A 21,269-nucleotide genomic window follows, 5' to 3' on the forward strand; every position below is an offset into this window, starting at 1 on the left:
GAAGATATATAGCACTTATATTTCAGTTAATTCTTTATTAATGACTGTTTTCCAAGGACATTTCATGTCCATTTTCACATAACCCCAATGACTAAGGATATTCACGAACTGGGACATTAATAGATGACCATAGTCAACAAAGGGACTCTTTCGCGTATCTTTATTTCCCCGCCATTTGGCTATTCCCGAATGGAGTTGTGCGTCGGACATTAATGGATGACCAGGGTCAACATTTGCCTGTTGACCGTCCTTCGAACTTCCTTCTGTTTTTTACCTCTTTCCAGCCATTTGTTTTTTCCTATTATATTTTATATTTTACACCCCTGCCTCTTTACGAATCGAGTTTGGACACGCGACTTCCAGCTCGATGAAAAATTGCATATTCAGAATGATGACAGGCCTTCAGAAACCTCCCCCCCCACCACACGGCCACCTTTGACCCCCCTTTCCCAACCGCTCCTTGATTTTGGTCATCATATGGGTGTGGGACTCCCAAAGTTCTCCTTCCCAGTGCTCCTGTCATTTAAATAAATTAAATTTCACCTTTATGAGTGTGCGTTTTTAGCCTGCAACGACGTCATCGGTGTCACACTTGAAGTGGCCCATCCCCGACCTCTGTAGAACACCCCCTCCCCCCCCCCCCCCACTCAATGCCACACACGCTGAATGCTAATTGGGCGAAACACCCCCGCAATATTCACCGCTGGAGATAATTCACCTTGACACTTTTCCATTTTTGTCTTTCGTTTCCCTGCCAGGAATAAATAAAACAACTGACCCTTGTCAACTAAGAGGAAGGCGGAATAGAATGTTATGATGACCTCAACCTGATATTTCTTGGTGGTAACCAAGTTTTGCCATTAACTCCTTACTCGAAATATCTTAGCCTAAAAGATATACATATCATATGCTGAGATCCTAAAAGTATAGACTTAAATAGCAGAAATACCACACTTTTTCATTGTTCACTTGTCTCCTTTCTTATAATCCATTCTAGAATGCTTTAAAAGGTTTTTACCAGTCCTCATTAGTAGCCCACTTATAGAGGTTTCATATTAAATAAGCAAATTCTTCCAAACAGAAATATGAAACCTCTTAAGTTCCTTGATCATCTTCAGTCTTTAGAGCCAAGTTACTCACCTTTGCACAGGTCGTCCCTTGCAGGGTTCGTGCACCTCTTCGAACTGCAGATCGTTTGTCAGTAGATAGCAGAGACCCTGGCCATAGCGATTCTCCCGAACGATGTACATATAGCGATGGGCGCATACGACCACCTGTTGCATTATAAAGATTTATTAGACAAATGGGTTTTATAAATATATCTATATGTGGAAATATTTAAGAACAATAATATAATAATAATGTTAAGAAATATTGTATACCATTCGATCGTAAGAATTTGAAAAGATTTTAACCGATCATAAGAGTTTATATCTTAAAATGATATTGGTGAATGTTTAATGATCTTTGTACTTTAATTTATAATCCTAGGTTTTTTGGTTCTAAGGATATTAGTAACTCACCTTTCCTCCGGATCCGTTGGCTTGCAGGGGACTAGATCGCACCGTAACGCCCATCCATTGGTCCTCCTTGATCTCATCATTACCGGGTGGTGAGAGGATTTCGCTATCGAAAGCTGAGCGAAGAACGGAGAATTCGGAGAACGGAGAATTGTGCAGATCGCAGACGAAAGAAAGAGAGTGCAGAGAGATATACCAATGTTAGAAATTGCCAAAAAAGATTTGCAACTTGTGATCGTGTGTGTGATTGTGTCTTCGTGTGCGTGTGCTTACAAATGTGTGTGTGTGTGTGTGCATGTCAGCAACAACAATAATATAACAGCAACAACAACAATAACGGTAATAATAATTAATAACTTTAAAAAACTAAGAGTAGTATGCATTATCAACAGTATACATCTATGTATATTTATATACACATGGTAAAACAACAGTAATCATTCACAGAATTTACATACGTACATATGTACAGTAGGGTGGACCTTGATGTTTTTTAAAGATATATATGCATGGGGCAGCATTTTTAATGAGTCTTTTTAGTTTTAAAATAAAATTATATTTTTTGCTCACATTATGGAACTAATTGGTCCCTATTTCATTAAATTGAAAATTATGTTAGACCGATGGAATCAATATGATTTACATTTATGATTTTTTAGATTTAAAAATATTTATGTGTACCTGTTGATGTTGGATTAAATTTGAACCTATGCACATACAAAGATGGGTTTGTTATTTTACCAACAATTTTAAAGAATTTTTCTTAGATATGTATTTGCAGAAGATGATTTATGTAATGTTCATAAGTGACTATATAAATTTGGTATAATACAAAAATGTAAAATTGTTTTAATCGTATGTATATACTAAAATATTGTTCTCTTCCTCGGTAGATGTGATAGTGCCTCGGGAAAAGTAATATACAAGCTTTATGATTTAATTTAGGTTAAAAGGTCCACCCCAGCGTTTAACTCGAACTGAAAATCGAAATTGAAACGAAAGCAGTTAAATGCAAATTAAAACCGACTTCGAACTTTCAACAATTCAATTATTTACAGCTGATTCTCAGGCAACATGATTTTTTATTATTATTATTTTTTAACGTTGGCGGCAAGTTGCACAAAGAGGAAAAAAAAGAGGGAAGGGGGAGGTAAACAAAAAATTGTTGATTAAACGAAGCATGAAACGAAGCAAAAGAGCGGGAAAACAAAAATGGAAAGCGCAGCCGCGAACGAGAGAGAGCCGAACGAAATTGATTTAGAATGCATTTTAAAGCATCAAAGTGTTGAAAAATGATAAATGATTATTACACTTGCGAGAGGGACAGAAAAAGAGAGAAGGAGAGAGGGCGAGTTGTAGTGCACAGAAAAAATATTTCAATACTTTAAGATCGTTACATATATTCCAACTCAATTTCAAAATTAAACAATTTTTTAAAAATTGTATGTAAATTCCAATTCTGTTAATAATGTTTATAAATAATCTCAATCAATTTCTACAATGAAACCCATTCTTTCTAAGATCTTTACAAAGGTAATAGGTAATAAATCCATTAATTCAAATTTGAACATTAGTATTTAATGAATCATAATTTCTTTCGCTGTAGCGTTTTCTTTTCGTATATTTTTCGGTTGCCATGGGGCGTGGGTCGTTCTTGACGGGTTTGACGCGTTTTAAAACGCGCCCGTCTGTCGCGCCTGCGCAGTGAAAGTCGCGCAGCTGGACGAGTCGCCCACCGTCACTCCCCCTTTCCACTTTTTTTCTCAGCAATTTCCCCCTTTTCTGCGTTTCTTACATTGGTTAGAGTCCAAAAGAATTCGGACTTCTGAAGGTAATTATGCCGGAAAATAGGGTGGATGGGTAATGTGCAGTAATATAACCAAACCGCACCCAAAAACCCACTCTTTAACCGCCCTCTTTCTCGCCCCTCGAAAATGCAGAGCTATTTTTGCTCAAGAATTCGCATATGCGCTGTATTTTTTACAATGTGCAGTTATTTTTATGCCATTGCCAACATTTGTTTTGCATTTCATTCATACACAACAAGAAAATATTTTAGTTTTTAAATCATAACGTCAACGAATATATATTTGAAAAGGTTTTAGATCTTTAAGAAAAACTATACCCAAACTATGCATATTTTTGGTGATGGCTGAGGATTTAAACATATATTAATATTGCTTCCTAACTTTTAAGATCTCTTGGGTATATATCTTAAATCTATAAAATTAATATTCTAAACAACAAAATTTTAAGATAACAGTAATATTTAAAAGAATGGCATTTGTTTCTTTGATTTTCAGTAAAACAATTTCTAGCTTTAATGTACATTTTGTTTTCGTGTAGCCGTTGTTCTGCTTTTCGTTTTGGTATTTTTCTGTGCTCATAGTTTGAGAAATTTGTCACGTTCTTGGGCGGCACCGTTGGCAAAGCCCACTTCTCCGTCTTTTGTAGGTTTTTTAGATTTTTTTTAGATGCTTCTTCTTGAAACGGCCACGCTCTGATTGCCAAAAGAGCAAAGAAGAAGAAAAAGAAGTGGAGGAAGAAGAAGCGACTGAAGAACCCCGGTCACAGCGGCAAAAAAATGCAGCCGACCCAGTTCCATATTAACACTCGGGTGACAAGGGGGGCCATAAACACCCAGCAGGGTAAAAGCGCAAATGGATTTACTCACGAGTCAAGGCTGCAACAATACTGAATACCCTTTAAAAACAAATTCCTTTTTGGTTCCTAAAAATGATACCTCATAATGGTGTATGTTTTTATGCAAAAGCACTGAAGTAATACAGCTGGGAAAGTTTTTTAAATAATATTTAAAAATGGGTTACATTTGTATTCTATATTTATTTTTAAGTGACGCAATTCTTTATGTCACTGCATTGCGAGTTTCTGGAAAAACATATGACACCCTCTACTAGGGTGTTAAGTGAAGAACCCAGTTGTCAGGGCTTTATAATTAGCGCTAAATGAGTCGCCAATTGAAGCCGCCGAAAATGTGAAGCCACGTTTAAGGGGCTTTGGGATTTTTCGAGAGACCCCTTTCCCCATATTTTCCCCTTGCTATTGAGTGAAAATTCCGAGAATCAGTTGGGGCATGCTAAAGGAAATGGTTAACATGTGACGGCGATAATGAAGTTGTCGCTGGAATCGGAGCGTGCAAAAGGCCCCAAACACAAAACTGGAAAATGCTATCGTATATTTTCGCTTGTAATTATTTTAAGCTAAACTGGATAGCGGGATGTAAGTATGGGTTATATTTATTTACAACGGGCTCTAGGGAAACATACATATGTGGTCATTGTAGACTTAAAGTTTTGTCAATACCAAAGGCATCCTGACTTTTCTATGACAGTTTATGATATCATATTTTTCAAGTGTTGGTCTAGATTGTTATCGATTGAACGACAAATGTTATAGCATATATTTACTTATCACTCTTCATTTATGAAAGAACCCTAAATGCTTCTTGCGACGTCAAGTTTAAGCAGTTAGTAATTGTATAAGCCTGATAAAAGCTTATTAATCAATCTTACAAGAGGTTGAATAACACTTACTAGGTCAAAACAGTGATGTGACTTTATTATATGTCGTTGATATGAGAAAGATCATTACCAGTTATATCGGCGAACAATTGATTCATATGTGATATTTCGGAAGTTGTTATAAATAATAATAATAATAATATAATAGTAAAGCATGTTTATATCAAAATATCTATACATATGTGTATTTCCACAACTAGATGTGTAATTTTAGTCAAGTTTCATAGGTACATACATATATTATATCTGATTGCAATTAGTGCGCGCATGCGTGGTAGGTCAGTAAAAGTAACAGTTAAAGTAAGAGTGAGAGGCAGAAAAAAATAGAGGGAGGCAGGGGAAAGCAATATGGCGGCCATAGGCATGCGTGCGTGACTGTACATTTGGTGATTGCAGATATTCAAGATTTGCAAAATATATATAATATGTATGCACCATCCATTTATTTACTTTTTGGGATTGGAATTCGTGAATGGGTGCACTGAATCGAAAGTATGTTTAATGCCGGGGTTAAATCAACACAAAATCAAATAAGTAAGTGAACGAATCAAAGCGCAAATCAAAGGTATGGAAACTGATTACGGCATACTGGTTATATATTTATAGGTCGATTGAATACTGAATGGGTGTTAGCGGTTGCAATGAGATGCGCGATCCTTGATCGGGAATCGGGTAATTGGGATCGGTTTTTGGTGGGCAATACAACAATTAAAGCACCCAAAACCACTTACTCTTATTTAATTGAATCTCATACGTTCCGTTCGCTAAGGGATTCGATCGTTCGATTTATCGAATGGCAAATATCGAAAAGATTTGTCAGTAATTTTGGATAGTTGGATTTGGGCGAGTTAGGATTTCAGGTTGAGGCAGAGACACAAATGAATTTCCCAGTTATGCGCACCGAATACGAATTTGGATTTTGGCGGAACCAAATAGATAATGGGGAAGAGAAGGGAAAATAAAAACATAAGAAAGAAAAAAGAGAAAGAAATATCAAATAATTAAAAATTAAATTAAATGTAGTTTTCGACATTATTTGTGTTTTATATTTTGAATAAGATGCTAGTACAAATATGGGTATCTATACAGTAGGTACTAGAGGATAATACGAGTAAATACGAGTAATTAAAATGTGTGCTCATCATGTGAACGAACGATTTAAGGACTGATCGCTTTGTTAGTTAATCGTACGATTCACAAATGATCGATAAGAACGAATGAACAAATTTTCGATAAGAAAACCCATTAAATAAACGGGGTATTGATCACTCTAAATTTTTGTGGCCATATTGATTTGAGAAAATTAAATTTTGATTTCTAATGATGTATCGAAATAATCACTTGCAATGTCGCCTGGTTATCGATCACAGCATTCCCTCCTACTTAAAATTAAAAGCAAAAGAGTTTGATTACATGTTAGATATGTTTAGTCACAGATCTTTGTACAGCATTTCGCATTCGTTTTTGTACAACTCGCAGACTAAATCGGGATTTAAATGAAGATTGGGGTAAACTAAAATTGCTAATCAGTTAGATTGGCTTGGCCTGGTTGACCCTTGACCCTTTGACACTCCGGTTAGTCACTTGGCAGTTGGGAGCGGGATTCAGGATTAGCGGGGTTACCACGCAACCGGACATTCTACGACTATAACTAGGTCTAGAGGCGGGCATTTACATTTATGAATACCTGAGACTGGCAAACACCAATCAACCTTCACCAATGGGACAATGTGGATACAGGCTTAGAGTAGAAAATAAAAGGGGTACAGATACCAAAGCTTGGTTAGGAGTTATCGACTAACTTGAGATTATTTACGTACTCTCTAATCATTTTTAATTTTGACTCGTACTAAAAATAAAAACCTAGGAACTTAAGATGTGAGCAAAAGTTTTATTATATCTATGACTATGACTAGTTAGTTTTTAACCATCTTAGACATGATTCACTTACATCGCCTGCCATCGGTGATCACTTGTTCGCAGTCACTGAAGCTTTGTGTCATGGGACACCGCCAGAGGGCGCCAGAGTGTGAGGTGTTTGGCTGTCGATTTTGATCCAGTGGGGCTCCCACAAGAACACTGAAAAATTAATGAAAAATAGAGATTACAAAATTATATTTTAAAGAAAAATAATGTCTAAGATCTTCTAAACTATTAATGTATATGTTATAGTAATCATTGTGCACCAAAGAACCCATCATATCATCATCAATCAATGATCTTATTCAAAGATCTATAAACGATTTAAATTGTAAATGATAACTGCATCGTAATACAGCCAGCATGGCTTTATGAGTTTAAACTTCTTCTAACAATCTACGTTTTATCATAATCATTCAATCAATATGTATTTAGGCATTTATCAATGCCAAATTTTGTGGACTTGTACAGTTGGCTGATACTTTAGATTATATACATTAGATATTCCGCTTCAGCAACATTTTGTAGACTTTAACACTAACATGATATTTTTGATTTCCGCCCAAGTTGGAAATTACAGAATTTAAATGCGAAACACCTGCCAGCTTGTCTGTGCTCATGTGTATTTTAGAGCTTAAAGTGTTGGTAAGCTGAGCCAACCACAAAAACCTCCCAAGACAAGCGATCTGCGGTCAGTCGCACTTCGGATCTGCTGGGTTATAGTTACATATAGAGCCATGGCTATCGACTAATTGCGGGTCGCCACTTTGGCTCCGAATGGTAATCGATTTTCAGGTGGGTTCAACTCAAACTCAGCGACAATTGCGACTTGGTTCAATGCACTTGAGTTGGCTCTTTGGATTTTTATATTTTCGGGGCTTGGCCCTGCCGAAATGTAATTACTCCGGGTGATAAACGTGTGCAATGGGTGGGTGTAGATTCGTGAAGGGGTCTTTAGGGGCCTGGGTGCGACTGCACGAAAGATTTCGCTAATGAGCAGTCAAATTGACAGGGAGTAGCGAAAAAATCCCAGCAGGATGTGTTGAAAAATTGTGGCGAAAAGGGCTAAGAATCTTATAGAATAATGGGATTCTAGTTAATCAAAAGAAAATTTGAAAGACTACAAGTACATATATCTGAGCAGTACAGACTGAGTGAAGCAAATATGATAAAGAAAGTTGGAAAACAATTTTAAGGCCCAAATAACATATAAGCAGACAAAAAGGTATAATAAACATTAAAATTAAAGCAAGTAAATATGAAAATATATGACACAGAAATACTAAAAAAAGGCTAATTGCCGATGCATGAAAACTACGAGAGGAAAGACATTTCTCAGGCCAAACTTCGCCAAAAGGCATCGAAAACATGGCAAAAAAGCTGGCTAAATGGCAACAAAGTAGGGCCGGCAAAAAGGGGGTGGCTAAATTGCCAAAAAAAAAACCAACAAAATAAAAAAAACCGAAATAAAAAACACCCACGTTCGCTCGCTTAACGTGTTTAACATGAATGTTCATTATCCTGCAGCCGTAAGCTCAGCCATAACCCACAGCAACAACAGCAACATGCAACGTGCAACAACTGCTGCAGCAACAACTGCAACTTCTGCGACAACAACAGCTGAAATTGCATGTACGACAACTGCAAAACACGAAGGCGAGGATTGGGTTTATGGCGGCCATTAAGTGGCACCTACACACCACCAAAGACCCATACACAGGGAAAACAATTTAAAGGACTTCAAAGCATGTGTAGTTATACAGATACATATACAAAATTTCAATTAATGTTAATGTTTTATTAAATAATAAAAAAATTGTCTATAAAACTGACAAAAGATAAAAATGTACTGCTAAGCGGTGGGAATCGAACTCACACCTCTGTCTTTTTTCTGGAATTTCAATTAATGTTAATGTTGTACTACAATACAAAAAAAAGGTTTATAAAACTGGCTAAAAATAAAAATGTACTGCTAAGCGGTGGGCATCGAACTCATACCCCAATCATTTAATTTGGAATTATAAGCTGTATCTTCAAATTTTTCTGTGATATTGAAATAATATAATCTATTTTATTTCAAATATTGATGGGTATATTTATTAATTCAATATTTTTAAGATTTAAATGAATCAATTATTTTTTTCTGTGCATCAAACCTCAGCCATCAACCGTCACAGCAGCAACAGCAACAGAAAATCCGAAGAAAAATCGAAAATAAAAGAAATCTTTAAGTGCCCAAAGGCAAAACTGGTGGCCAAATTGCCCATGACAATGGGCGAGGGGCGTAGCGGGGGTGGTGCTGGGTGTGTTGGGTGTAGGTGGTGCAAAAAAAAAAAAAAGAATTCAGGAGAAGGAGCCGCTGCTTATGGGCGTTCTCCAAGTTATCGCTTTTGTCGCCTCACAATTGACACATTTGCCTGTTTGACGGTCCTAAAACCACACAAGTTACTATTAAATTTAGTAACTTTGGGTATTTAAAGGCAAGAGTGATCAGAAGATTATTAAAAACAAGTCTTAACTAGAAAATGAATACTTTAACAAAGTTATGAGTGAAACTCTCATGCAGCATTGGATTTAAACTATATTAATCATCTTTAGATAAATAGTTGAAATACAGATATTGAGTAATTTAATTTGAGCAATAGCCATAAAAATAACTTATCATTGCATAGTATAAATCATTCTAAATCTCCGGAACTGAGTTAATTGGTTGTAAAAATACCCACACTCTCCAAAAATTAAACATTTAATAGACAGAAAAAAGGGGTTAATACAAAATTAGTTTAGGATCACTTAATAATCGAAATACATATGTATCGCGATTTCTTGTTCATTTTAGTGATGTAACCCCCGTTCCGAGATTCCAAAAACTACATACATATGTTTAAATTAAAGATTATGAGGAAACAACGAGGAACCTGTTCCCTGTGAACTTCCCCCCAAAAACAGAAAACTAGATCAAACCCAGTCCGACTTTCAAGCCGGGTTAAGACCTGCTCTCTCCTTCGTTTTCCCATAATTTTCACGTGTTTGTCTTGTGGTCATTAAGGCTGACACTCGGATTGCAACAGACTTGAAACAGACTAGACCCACCGACCTGACCTGACCCTGTCTCATTTTCGTTGGTTTTATGGCCGGCTTTGCTTTTGACCCGGTCCAATGTCTCTCTTTTTCTCGGCTCGGCTTGTTTGGACTGCTGATGCTGTGCTCATTTAGCAGGTGCCTGCATTTTCCCCAGGTAATAGGGACACTTGGTAAGGAATATAAAACACGAGTCACATAAATCTGGTCACCAAACGCCGCTGGCTGTAAATCTTTTGACACGGCCCAAGTCCATAAAACAGCCCTAATGATCTAGCTGGAATTTCGATTTCGTGGAGACGGCATTGTAAAGTGGGCGGCGGTGGAGTTGGAAAACGAAGCTATTTGATTTTTTAGGGCTGCTTTCTGGATTCTGGAGCGAGTTGGTTTTTTTTCTCTCATTTATGGCACTTGCCACTTAGCTTATCAATTAGCGGGCAAAGGGGGCTTAGACTGGGGATTGATCCCCTCAATTATCGTAGAATCGAACAAATAAGAGCACATAAAAAACACTGAGCCACTAAATATGCACTTTTCTTTTATTGTAATCACAGAATATTATATAGAAAAACTCTAGCAGTATATTTAAAAGAAAATTTAAATGGATTTTGAAAAAAGATTTGGTTTTATTATATTATATTATATATTATATATATTATTATATATTGTTTTCTATATACAAAATTGCTTAAGCCAATTATATTTTTATTAATATACGTCGTTTGTTTGACGTAGTTATATAATTTATTTATTAAAAATATCTAATGCTACAAAATATACACTAAATAAAATACTGTAGTGCTATTTTTTCTCTGTGTAGAGACTGCTCCACTTGCTGGTGCGTGTGCAATTAAAATCTGATGACGCTGAACCTCTAGCCTTAGCTTATGGTGGTGGATCTGGGTCTGGATCGAAAGGGTATAGTGCATTGAGGGGTGGGGAGTGATGGCAGTGGTGCATTGGCGACGACGACTTAGAATGCATTTAATTAAATTTGAACATTAATTGCCGCTTTAAGGCGTCGCGCGTGTCGCCTCAATTGCCGGGGTCTCGAAAACCCTTTCAAGTGGCTTTTTTTTACCAACTCCCCTGCAAGTCAACCCCTCCTATAACCCATAGAATGCAGCCATCTCTATTTGCAACCCCTCCCAACACCCGCAGCTTAAGAGCCTCTTGTAAGAATTTGATTGTTTGATTGAATAAAAAACGAAGTAGGGCGAAGGCAGGCAATCCCTTTATGTCTTGACTCTAATAGAAAAATTCAATTATTACTTATGCGGAGTGGATGGGGTAAGAAAAGAGTAGTAGAGCTGTTTTCATCGTAGAAAATATGGGTATTTTTTAATAAAGAAAATAATCAAGTCTTTTGGGAGACAAATTAGAATTTCTTTCTTATGAATAGAAAAAGAACATCATGGGATTGTAAATATAAAAACCCAGTAAGTTGGTTTAAGTACATTTTTAGGTACTTGTTTCTATTGTAAACTATATTATGTATAGTTTATATGTAATACCATTTATTTTTAATAATAAACTTGGAAATTGTTTGTCTCATAAAATATATCATCAAATATTCATCGCTCGGATTCCAGTTTTGGTTCCACTTGCTCACCCTTCGATTTTTGTTGCCATCTAAATGAGCTTATCCCCAGACTTATTTTCGTAACCCCCTTCCAACTGAAGAACTCCCCGAATTGCATTTGCCAGAATTGTCAGTACTTTGTTGTCTGCCTTGGGTGCCCCTTTCTGGTCCAGCTGTGTTTGCCTTCTTTTCAGTATTTTTCGGTTGCTCAGACTCGTTCCGATGTTTGTGTATCTTATTAGTCATGATTATCACAAGTGTTACCAAGTGTTCGCCCTCGCCCAATCCCCAAATACTATATCTTTAAGTGGTGCAGCATCGACTCAACTCCACTCCTCAGCATATTTATTTATTATCATTTGTCTGCCCTCAAAGCAGCCACAAAAATTCAATTCATTTTCGTCTCCCCGTGACCCCTGTGAACCCTCTCTCTTGGCGGTGTAAATATTTATGGATCTGCTGGGGACAAAGATGGTATATATGTATGGTTATGTGGATGGGATGTCTCATCTGTCTGGAGAGCACCCTCTTCTAGGATCGATCTGTTTCCGGACATCGAATGCCGTTCCGATTTCGCATTCGGTCGGGGTGTATTACTTGGAAAACTAATCTTATGGCGCCAGTGCGATAAGATGAGAGTGCTACCAATTACAATCGCTCTGAAAAACTGAAGGGAACTTGTGTTGCTAGAGTTTTTATTTCTTATTCATGCTATTAAAATATGCTGAAAACTCTAATATAATATAAAATAAAATCTATTTCTTCTGTTGTTTTAATATTCTGGTTATACATATCGTACTTTTTAAAGTAAATATTTGATTTTCAGTCTGTTTTCTTTGGTCTTGAGAAATGGTTTCGAGCCTTATCTATTGATTTTGTATTAAAACATTGTAGATTTTTTAGTTTTATTTTTTTCCAGTGAGTTTTGCGGTTTATCGCGTATTTATAATCCTATATTTGCCATGCGGTATTTGCCCCGAGGTGATTGTGCCGATTGTGCTGAGGTGTTGCCAGGTGATGTTATTCGGGCCTAATTATGCCCGTAGGCCAATCGGCGTTAGACACGTCCCGCTCCATGCCTCTCTATTTTCTTGTGTTCTTAAGGGTAAATCGCCGGAGAGTGGGATGCGTGATTCGCAGGATACTTCCTGCTGTGACAGGATGAAGTTATCGCTGTAGGATGAGGAGTTCTCTACCTGAACTCTTGTTACCTGTCCGATCGGAATCGAAGATAGGCGACATGCGGTGTCGTTTACCTGCAGCTGTCTTGAAAAGCAGAGGGAAACACCACATACTGCAAAGTCTTTAAAGTGAGGCTGTGTTCAACCGGCTGCCTATGCAGCATTTGCGTCAAATTGGAATGCCATTGTCCATTGTCGATTGTCGATTGCCCACTCACTGGGTTCGGCTTTGGGCGCCTGTAAACTGACAGCCAAAGTAACCAAAATCAAATTACACATTCGAAAAGCCGGCAGCAATAGCAACAGAAGCAACCGAATTACCATTGCCTAATTCAATTTGCGCATTAAGTCGACAACTCGGCGATGACTATTGACACTCGCACCACGGGCTCAATGTCAAAGTCATCCATCAAGCTTGTGTTTTTTTTTGGGGCACTGGAACAGAGAGTTTCAGCAATGGATGGATGAAAATGTATAGAAACTATATAGAGCATTTCAGTTTTTAAAGTAAAAAACAAAAGAAATATGCCTGGTTTCTGATTCCAGTATATCATATTATTATTATATGATATTTTTCATATTCCAGTTTTATTATCTATTTTATTTCCATCTTAGTTTTGTATTATTTTTATTAAAGATTTCCCATGCCACTTTTTTCTTAGAAAGCATATGTTTGGGGCTCTGAAACTCTGAAATTATATAGAAACTTTTTAGAGCATTTCAGGTTTTAAAGTAAAAAACAAAACGAATATGCCTAGTTTATGATTTCTGTATATCATATTATTATTAAATGATATTTTTCATATTAGACTTGTATTATTTATTTTATTTCCCTCTTAGTTTTGTATAAGTTTTATTAAAGATTTCCCATGCCAATTTATTCTCAGAAAGCATATTTGTGGGGCCTTGATACAGAGAGTATCAGCAATGGAAGGAAGAAAACATATAAAAACTTTATAGAGCACTTCAGGTTTTAAGGTAAACAACAAAACAAATATGCCTAGTTTCTGATTTCGGTATTTCATTTCATATTATATGATATTTTTCATATTCGACTTGTGTTATTTATTTTATTTCCCTTTTAGTCTTGTATAATTTTAATTAAAGATTTCCCATGCCAATTTATTCTCAGAAAGCATATATTTCATGCCATTATGGCACTAAAGTTTGAGGATTCATTCTTCATATTTCGTTCTCGTACATTTCAAGGCATCTGATTTCGTATTATTCCTATAAACTCAACCCCATATGTGGCACTCCCTTTCATCGCCCCCACTTATGCCGCTGCATATTATTCGAATCATCGGATCCCTCAACACGACGTAACCTAACCCAACCCAATAACCCGAGAGATTTGTCACTTCTGAAACTACAAAATACATCCGACAAACAACAGCGAAAAACATACTTCAATAAATTTGTCGGTTTTCGGGTTTTCTTTCATTTTGATGGGGAGTTTTTTCTGTTTTTTTTTTTTTCATTTGAGGGGTCGCCGCGGCTTAAAATTCAAGACGGGCAGTCACCGAATGCGCATAATTTGATGGGATTTGGTTAAGTCATACATTTTCTGGGCGGCGATGTTTCGGTGGGCGTGGCATGTCAAGGTGTCGCCATCATGCGTATATCCAAAAAAAGACGCGGAGATTTCTTGACCGAATGAAGTCATGCCCAAAAACCGTAGGGAACCCAAGGCCCTCAAGGGTTTTCGTGTGTTTTTTTATTTTTTTTTTGGATGGTTAATCATTTGTTTTTCTTTTGTTGTGCAGCGTGGTTATAGATATCGGATCCCATTAGCTGACATCCGCGGATGTTTCAATTTGCACAGAGCCAAATCCAAATCCAAATCTAAATCCATAATGGAAGGCAGGCACGCGTTTCCGTTGCGGGTCAAGAACATAATGTGTCCATTAAATCGCAGAACAAGACGGCAGAAATAAACAAAAAGTGGGGATCTGGCCGAGTTGATGACGCCTTCGATGGCGCCGCCAAGAAGTGCGGAAACTTTCCAAAAAAAAGCAGGCGGAAAAACGCAAATTAGGAAGACCGATACGTTTAACAATCTGTTCAATCACTTCCATACCCTTAGAGAACGCTGAATAAAATACTCGTTTGGTCGTAAACATTAATGGAATCGTGTCTTAGTACTTAACATATCATCATAAGAAGTTGGGCTGGAATGTTTAGTTTAATAAAGTTCCCATGACTCTTTAAGCAGGTCAAAATGTGTTCGGTACACAGAAAAACCTGTGGGGTAAAAAAGTCTCTTTATTTTGTATTAACAGATTTAACAAGTTAAGATCACAGTACATGTCTAACATTTGGTTTTTTACCATTTGAATGGGCATTTTGAGTACAAAAGATATATACTATGCTGAAGTACAATACAATTTGGTCAAATTAGAATAATAATAGTTATTATTAATATTCGCCTACAGTCTCTTTGTTTTTTTTTGGGCTGACAACTAATTTGTGTTCATACAAACTTTCATTAATGATCAGCTAGTTTAAGCTGAAATTAAAATAGGGTAGGCAATAAAAAGCGGTCTGGGAAAATCAGCAAAATGCGCATTTTATTGGGCCAACCTCGTTCCACATTCGATTGGGTCATCGCTCACGGCTCGTTAATTTGGCCAACCAAATGGGAAATTGATGCAGGAAATGCAGCCCCGATGGGCCTAGTCTTAACTGATAACTCTTCCCAAAATTCGTGCGTTGTTCGCAGCTGTGCGGCTCTGATTAATTGTGGGTCAACACAGATGCAGATGTTTGCTTGAATACGTATATATCTCGCTGATCTACATATGGTTCCATGTGTTTGTGACCACTGGAGCGTTAAATTGCCGCGGTAGCCCGCTTAACCGCCTACCCAGATAGTCGGCTACCCATCGAACCAAACCACCAACCCACCAGCGATACATTTGCCCATCTGCACAGGAAAAAATGTATCTAAGCTAAGTTGATTAAAAAAATTGGCGCCCAACGTGGGGCATATATTTTTAAAAGCTTCCTGTTTTTATATATTTTTTTTAATCTCTTGTTTATTTATTATATTTAAGGTACCAAATAAAGATTAGTCTTAAACGTATTTTTTTTCAGTGCAACTGTGGGATCCATAGCCCCCTTAACCGTCAACGTAACCCAAGTAGCACAAATTGGCCCGCGGCTTTGCAGCTTATCGCATTTTGTATTTGGTTTTTCTGGTTTTTTTTTTTGTTGTTGGAAAAGCGGCCCAGCGGTTTCATTTCCATTTCTCCAACTCGCGAGCCATTTCCATTATGAGAATTGATGGCAAGGTCAAGCGGTTGGATCAGCGTTCGGAAATTTGTCTCTGGCAAATGCGCATGCGCAGCTTCAGGCCTGACTTTATCCCTACAGTCAAAACTCTTTAGCTTCAACTAAAAAACACGCATTTATTTTAGATACTTTTTTATATGCGTATCTATTAGTTTCACAAGTAATTTTTACAAATTGGGACATCAAAACTACTTTATTTAAGTGGGCATATCATTCCAGTTCCAGAAAATGCAACCTAATGAAGTTTGACTGTACTTGTTCGCCTCCCTCTTTTTGACTTTTGCTTGCTCTGCTCATAAATTGTTGGTAAACAAATTGTTGTTGCTGCAGGCCTTGTAAAGATCAAGAGTTTTTAAAAAAGGGGGAAAATAGAGAGTATGGGGAAGCTTGATTAATTCGATAAACCAAACGATAAATATCGCTTGCCGGTTAATGGAAGCAATCCAATTAATTTCTAACTGTTTGCGATATGGACCTTAAAGAGTGAATACGGAAGACTGATTAAAGATTATAGTGTGGTTCTCTTAATCGAAGTCAATTAATCGATCGTAACCTGTTGGATATAATCATCTTAGGGGGGATATTCGATAATTCGATAATGCTTGTATTTTTAGGTAGCAAAATAAATAATGACACCTTTTATGTTGGTAATTGTATTTTTAAAATATTTATCCTTTTTAAAATGTGCTAGCGTATCCTCTTTAGCTTTTGAATAGGAATACATTTCTGTTGAATTAAAAAAAGGTATCAAAGAAAGACCTTTTTCAGTACGAAAGGTCTTAAAATGGAAAGCATGAAATAGTTCTTAAATCAAGACTGTTTATTCTTGATTTTAGCACGGTGTTTTTCCCCAGAGTGTACCCTCCACTGTGAGGATTTCGAGGGATATGGAGACGAAAGTTCCGAAACAGGTCTGGCTTGTACCTATATCTTTTACTTTATACGGGTGTTGTGTGGCACATTTATGGGAACTGACATGGCGACAATAAAAATGTTAACACGCCTATGCCCCAAAAGAGAGTGAAGAGCAGGGGGCTATGAAGATATAGAGGGGCATGGCCATATTTAAACATAATTTCGTTTTTTATTATCCTTTCATGACAAAGACGAAGCCGCCCCATAAACAAATACACGCATATGTCCATGCATACATATATCCAGAAGAATCTGAAGAAGAGGCGAAGAAGGCTTGGAGACAATGACGTTTAAGTGGAAGGCAACTGAAGAAGGACCCATACAGAAAGAAAATAGGTATAAGGCGATGATGAAGTTAAAAATTACTATACAAACATTACAAATATTAACAACTGAAAACCTTAAATGTTTAATTTTTAAAATGGCCAAGGAAAATTAAATAAATTTAAAATAATTCAACTATTTCCCTCAAAAAACCATAATATTAGCCCTATTTATGAAGATTAAATGTAATGAAATGATTTTAAACCGTTTTTTTTTTCTGTGTAAAAAAGGAGGAGGCAGAGGAGAGGCAAATGAGAATGGAAAGGCGAAAGCAAAGGACAACGGGCAGGGGAAAGGTGAGCGAATGCCGGTGAAGAGGGAAATGCCGGCATAGGTAAACAAAACAACTCGCCGGCAGGTAAATTACAAACAGCAACAGATGAAGAGGAAGAAAAGACACTGACAGAAATTCAGATTTATATGTTTGTTTAGGATCTTGTTACGTTTAAGTAAATAAAACGTATTTTGAGACGAATCTATAACTGAGGTTTTACAATTACATCATTGACACTTTTTGTTTTATTTTTAATGATTTTAGTCAACCTTACAAGCTATTTTTTTCTGTGTATTTAGCTGGGAAGCGAGACTCTGGAGTCGTCTCTTTCATAATTTAGTGATGTTTTTGTCTGGCTTTGGATTTTAATTTGAAAGAATCCTAAGAGAGAGCGAAAGAGAAAGAGAGACTGAGGAGTGAGCGAGAGGAACTGACATATGGGGCCACACACGGTGAAAAGTGGCAAGTGGGAAAGAGATGGGGAGATGGGTACAAGCAAACAGGGGGGACGAAAGAAAGAGAGGATACTCTTATGAAAAGGTCCAGGATTTCCCAATTTTAGGTCACAATTTGACATCATTTTTGTTGCCATTCATTCAAGTACAGTGGGACCTGGCCAAGACAAACATAGATATGTAATTATACAAGCAAAAATTAGCTGATTAATATTGATCATAAAAAATGTATGGTAATGTACCCATTACAAATTGTTTGTTACCTACAATATCTTAATAGATTTTGCTACATCAATTAAATCGATTTGCTTTATAAAAAATGTAGGCATAAATAAAATATCTGCTGTATAAAATCAAACATATTTTTAAATATATGTATTTTTGCATAAATTTACAGAGTTGGGGTTCTCATCAAATTTAACATATAGCCAGTGATTACTTTATTTTATTCTGTAACTGATAGTATTACCAAATGAGTGATAAGATATGGCTAACAGAGCTTGATCGATGACATCGCTGTGTTATCACTGTACTGTAATGGCCCACAAAAAAGGGGTGTTCTCGTGCGTTCGCTGTAACTGCGGGCTGTAAGACGTATAAATTTGAACTATGTCGCCATAAACTAAAATGAAAACGACACACCCCTCCGCCCCCAAAACAAAATAGCAACAAAACAAACCCCAAAAAAATAAGGAAAAATTTGCGTGCGTTGCGTTAAATGTTTTTATTTTCTTGTTTTTCGCTGTCTTTGTCACTTTTTCGCTGCCTGTAGTTAAATTTGTTTTTTTTTTCTTTTTTTTGGTGCTTTGCTTTTTGGTGGTGTGCGCATAAAATTTGCATAAATTACACGCGTCGACACTGACAAGTAAATTCACTTTGAAGGCAGACAACCCCCCTTTGCGACCCGACCCCTTGCCAAACCGAAAAACCACCGCCACTGTTATTGCTTTATTTTTGTCACATTCAGCAGCAGTTAGTCGAGTGCTGTTTTAGGCCATTATGTTAATGAGTTTTAATTGAAGAGTCCGCAATATGAGCATATAATTTATGGCTGGTTTTTAATTTTTTTTCTCTCAAAAATTTCCATTTTATTTTGGCCTCATGTGGGCGCCTGCAGGGGGTGGGAATTGGATGGGGGTTGGCTGGGTTAGCAAGACTTTTATGTGATCAGCAACATGGTGTCTGGGTTTTAAATTTCCATATGGTGAATAAGTTATGTTGACTGCTAGGCGCATTAAATTAAATGGATTATGTGGGTGGAAATCACACTTAAATTGCTGCCCTTGACTGGCAATTGTAAGGGATTCGTTTTGATGCCACCAAAGGGACCAATTTTTAAACCATTTTACTGAGGGTTAGAAGTAAAAGGACCTAAACTGCTAGCCAATTATCCTGGTACTTTCAAATCAAGATTCTTAATAATTTATTTGCCAATCTGGAATGTTGTCACATTTTGTTTACCAATGACTCAATGGCTACTGATCAAAAATGATTCAATTGGGAATGTCCAAATTGTATTTGTTTGCTTATTTTAAGTGTTATTGCTCGGATGATACATACGTTTCCCAAGAATAAAAGCTGGAATTCGACAGGAAATGTAGATAATAATCAAATTGGCTGTATGCAAATGTATATTTTTGTAGCGTATTTAAATATAATTAAACTGCAATAACTCAACGGAACATGAATTGTGATTACTGAAAGTAGTTGGCGAAGGCCCTTCGCAATTTGCTGAAAACACTGAGTCCGCCGGCCGCCGGGTTACGCCCCTTTTGGGGGGGCGGTTGGCCCGATGGGTCATCCTCCAGGTGACCCAAATGCCAGCGGATCTGCAGTTGGCCGACCACCAGGCGCTTGGCCATCAGGATGCCCCGCTGCAGGTGCTCCGCGGATGCGAAACGCAGCTCCAGGCCCTGCTTCCTCTTGCGATAGGTGGTCATCGAGCAGAAACGCGAAAAAATCGACAGCAAATGGTCATCGCTGCCGGGTGGAAAGCCGTGCAGGCTCAGCCAGTCATTGCTCCGCAGGTCCTCCGAAGAGCTCCTCGTCCTGGCCTGCTCCACATCCCCTTCCGGTCCCTCACCGCTCTCACTTCCGCTTCCGCTCTGTGAACTCTCGTCGGACATGTTTCAGCTGGCAGTCCGGAACTTTGTGGCTGATTGGCTTTTTCAGGTAAGCTATGTTATTTTCTTAGTTACTTATAATGTATGACACTTATTTCCCAGAAGGTTTGTCTTTACTCTTTGGTTTAACCTCTTATATAATTAAGTAAACAAATTTATATTTAAAAGCTTAAGTCCAAAATAATACGTGGTCATTGAATGGGCGAGAAAATTGCAAGGTAAACATTAAAAAAGGTTTTAAAATTCGCAATTCTGTTCCACGCTTTTTTGCTCTTTAAAAAAATGTAAATACAAGTATACCTGTTATATCTCTTACAACACTTACCAAGTCAAGAAAATGAAATATATTTTATTTTAAAACATAAAATTGTTAAATATATTTATATTTTGTGGAATTGGAAGAAATTTGAAACGGTTATGCATACTGGATATGAAGAACAATCGTGTGTTTATCAACGTGTGTATATTTGGATTTCTCTTATCGAAAATGCAAAAAAAAAACCAAACCGCTATCGAAATAAACGAAAGAGAGTAGGGGAAAGATAATAAGAGAGTTGGCAGCTGTTTAAACATAAAACTCAACCTCAAACACTGGCAGATATGTATGTGTTTTTCAGATATTTTTCTCGATAATCAGCCAGTTTGCATTTTTGAAAACTTATCCATAATGTTCTTTAACATTATGTATGACACTTATATTATATGACCCATGGACTTGCACTGTATTATCGAAAATGGGATAGGGCTAGGCCAACATATGTACGTCGAATAGATACTTTATATGGCATCCCAAATACTTTCTGCTCTCCCCCTTTTTATTGTAAGTGGGTCAAACATTTGGGGGCCATACGGCACCAAATTTTTTTTTATTTTCCTATAGACACTATCACTGGATTCGGAATAATCATAATTGTTATGTCCATCGCGATTGAACTCTAATCCGTATCGCCCCATTTTATGGATGGAATGCTCGAGTGTACTTATTACTGGGCCTTCAATGTTGTTTATTTTTGAGGGCTTTTCGTTTATTGTTGCTGCGTTCAGTGGAAATTCATCGC

The 21,269-nt window shown here is 37.1% G+C and overlaps 2 protein-coding genes across 3 annotated transcripts in view; both read right to left on the bottom strand.

Annotated features, from left to right (window-relative positions):
- The window catches only part of LOC119556761 (integrin alpha-PS1), a 56,576-nt gene that overhangs the window by 4,640 nt on the left and 30,667 nt on the right, over nucleotides 1–21,269 (bottom strand). Inside the window, exons 2-5 of one of the 2 annotated variants that reach the window (XM_037869184.1) lie at nucleotides 7,014–7,141; nucleotides 5,794–5,826; nucleotides 1,524–1,636; nucleotides 1,141–1,274 (exon numbers count right to left, since the gene is read on the bottom strand). In XM_037869184.1, coding sequence (XP_037725112.1) covers nucleotides 1,141–1,274; nucleotides 1,524–1,636; nucleotides 5,794–5,826; nucleotides 7,014–7,141 — 408 coding nt within the window. The remainder of the gene's footprint in view (nucleotides 1–1,140; nucleotides 1,275–1,523; nucleotides 1,637–5,793; nucleotides 5,827–7,013; nucleotides 7,142–21,269) is intronic. The other variant, XM_037869185.1, reaches the window with a different exon arrangement.
- LOC119556765 lies at nucleotides 19,635–20,236 on the bottom strand. Its single transcript, XM_037869191.1, has one exon. It carries the CDS (start codon nucleotides 20,212–20,214, stop codon nucleotides 19,783–19,785), a length of 432 nt encoding a protein of 143 aa, XP_037725119.1. The 5' UTR covers nucleotides 20,215–20,236; the 3' UTR covers nucleotides 19,635–19,782.

Source organism: Drosophila subpulchrella, chromosome X (assembly GCF_014743375.2).
Source record: "Drosophila subpulchrella strain 33 F10 #4 breed RU33 chromosome X, RU_Dsub_v1.1 Primary Assembly, whole genome shotgun sequence".
NCBI classification, from domain to species: domain Eukaryota; kingdom Metazoa; phylum Arthropoda; class Insecta; order Diptera; family Drosophilidae; genus Drosophila; species Drosophila subpulchrella.

Coding starts and splice junctions, on each gene's coding strand:
- LOC119556765 (XM_037869191.1), bottom strand. CDS start 20,214: ATGTCCGACGAGAGTTCACAGAGCGGAAGCGGAAGTGAGAGCGGTGAG.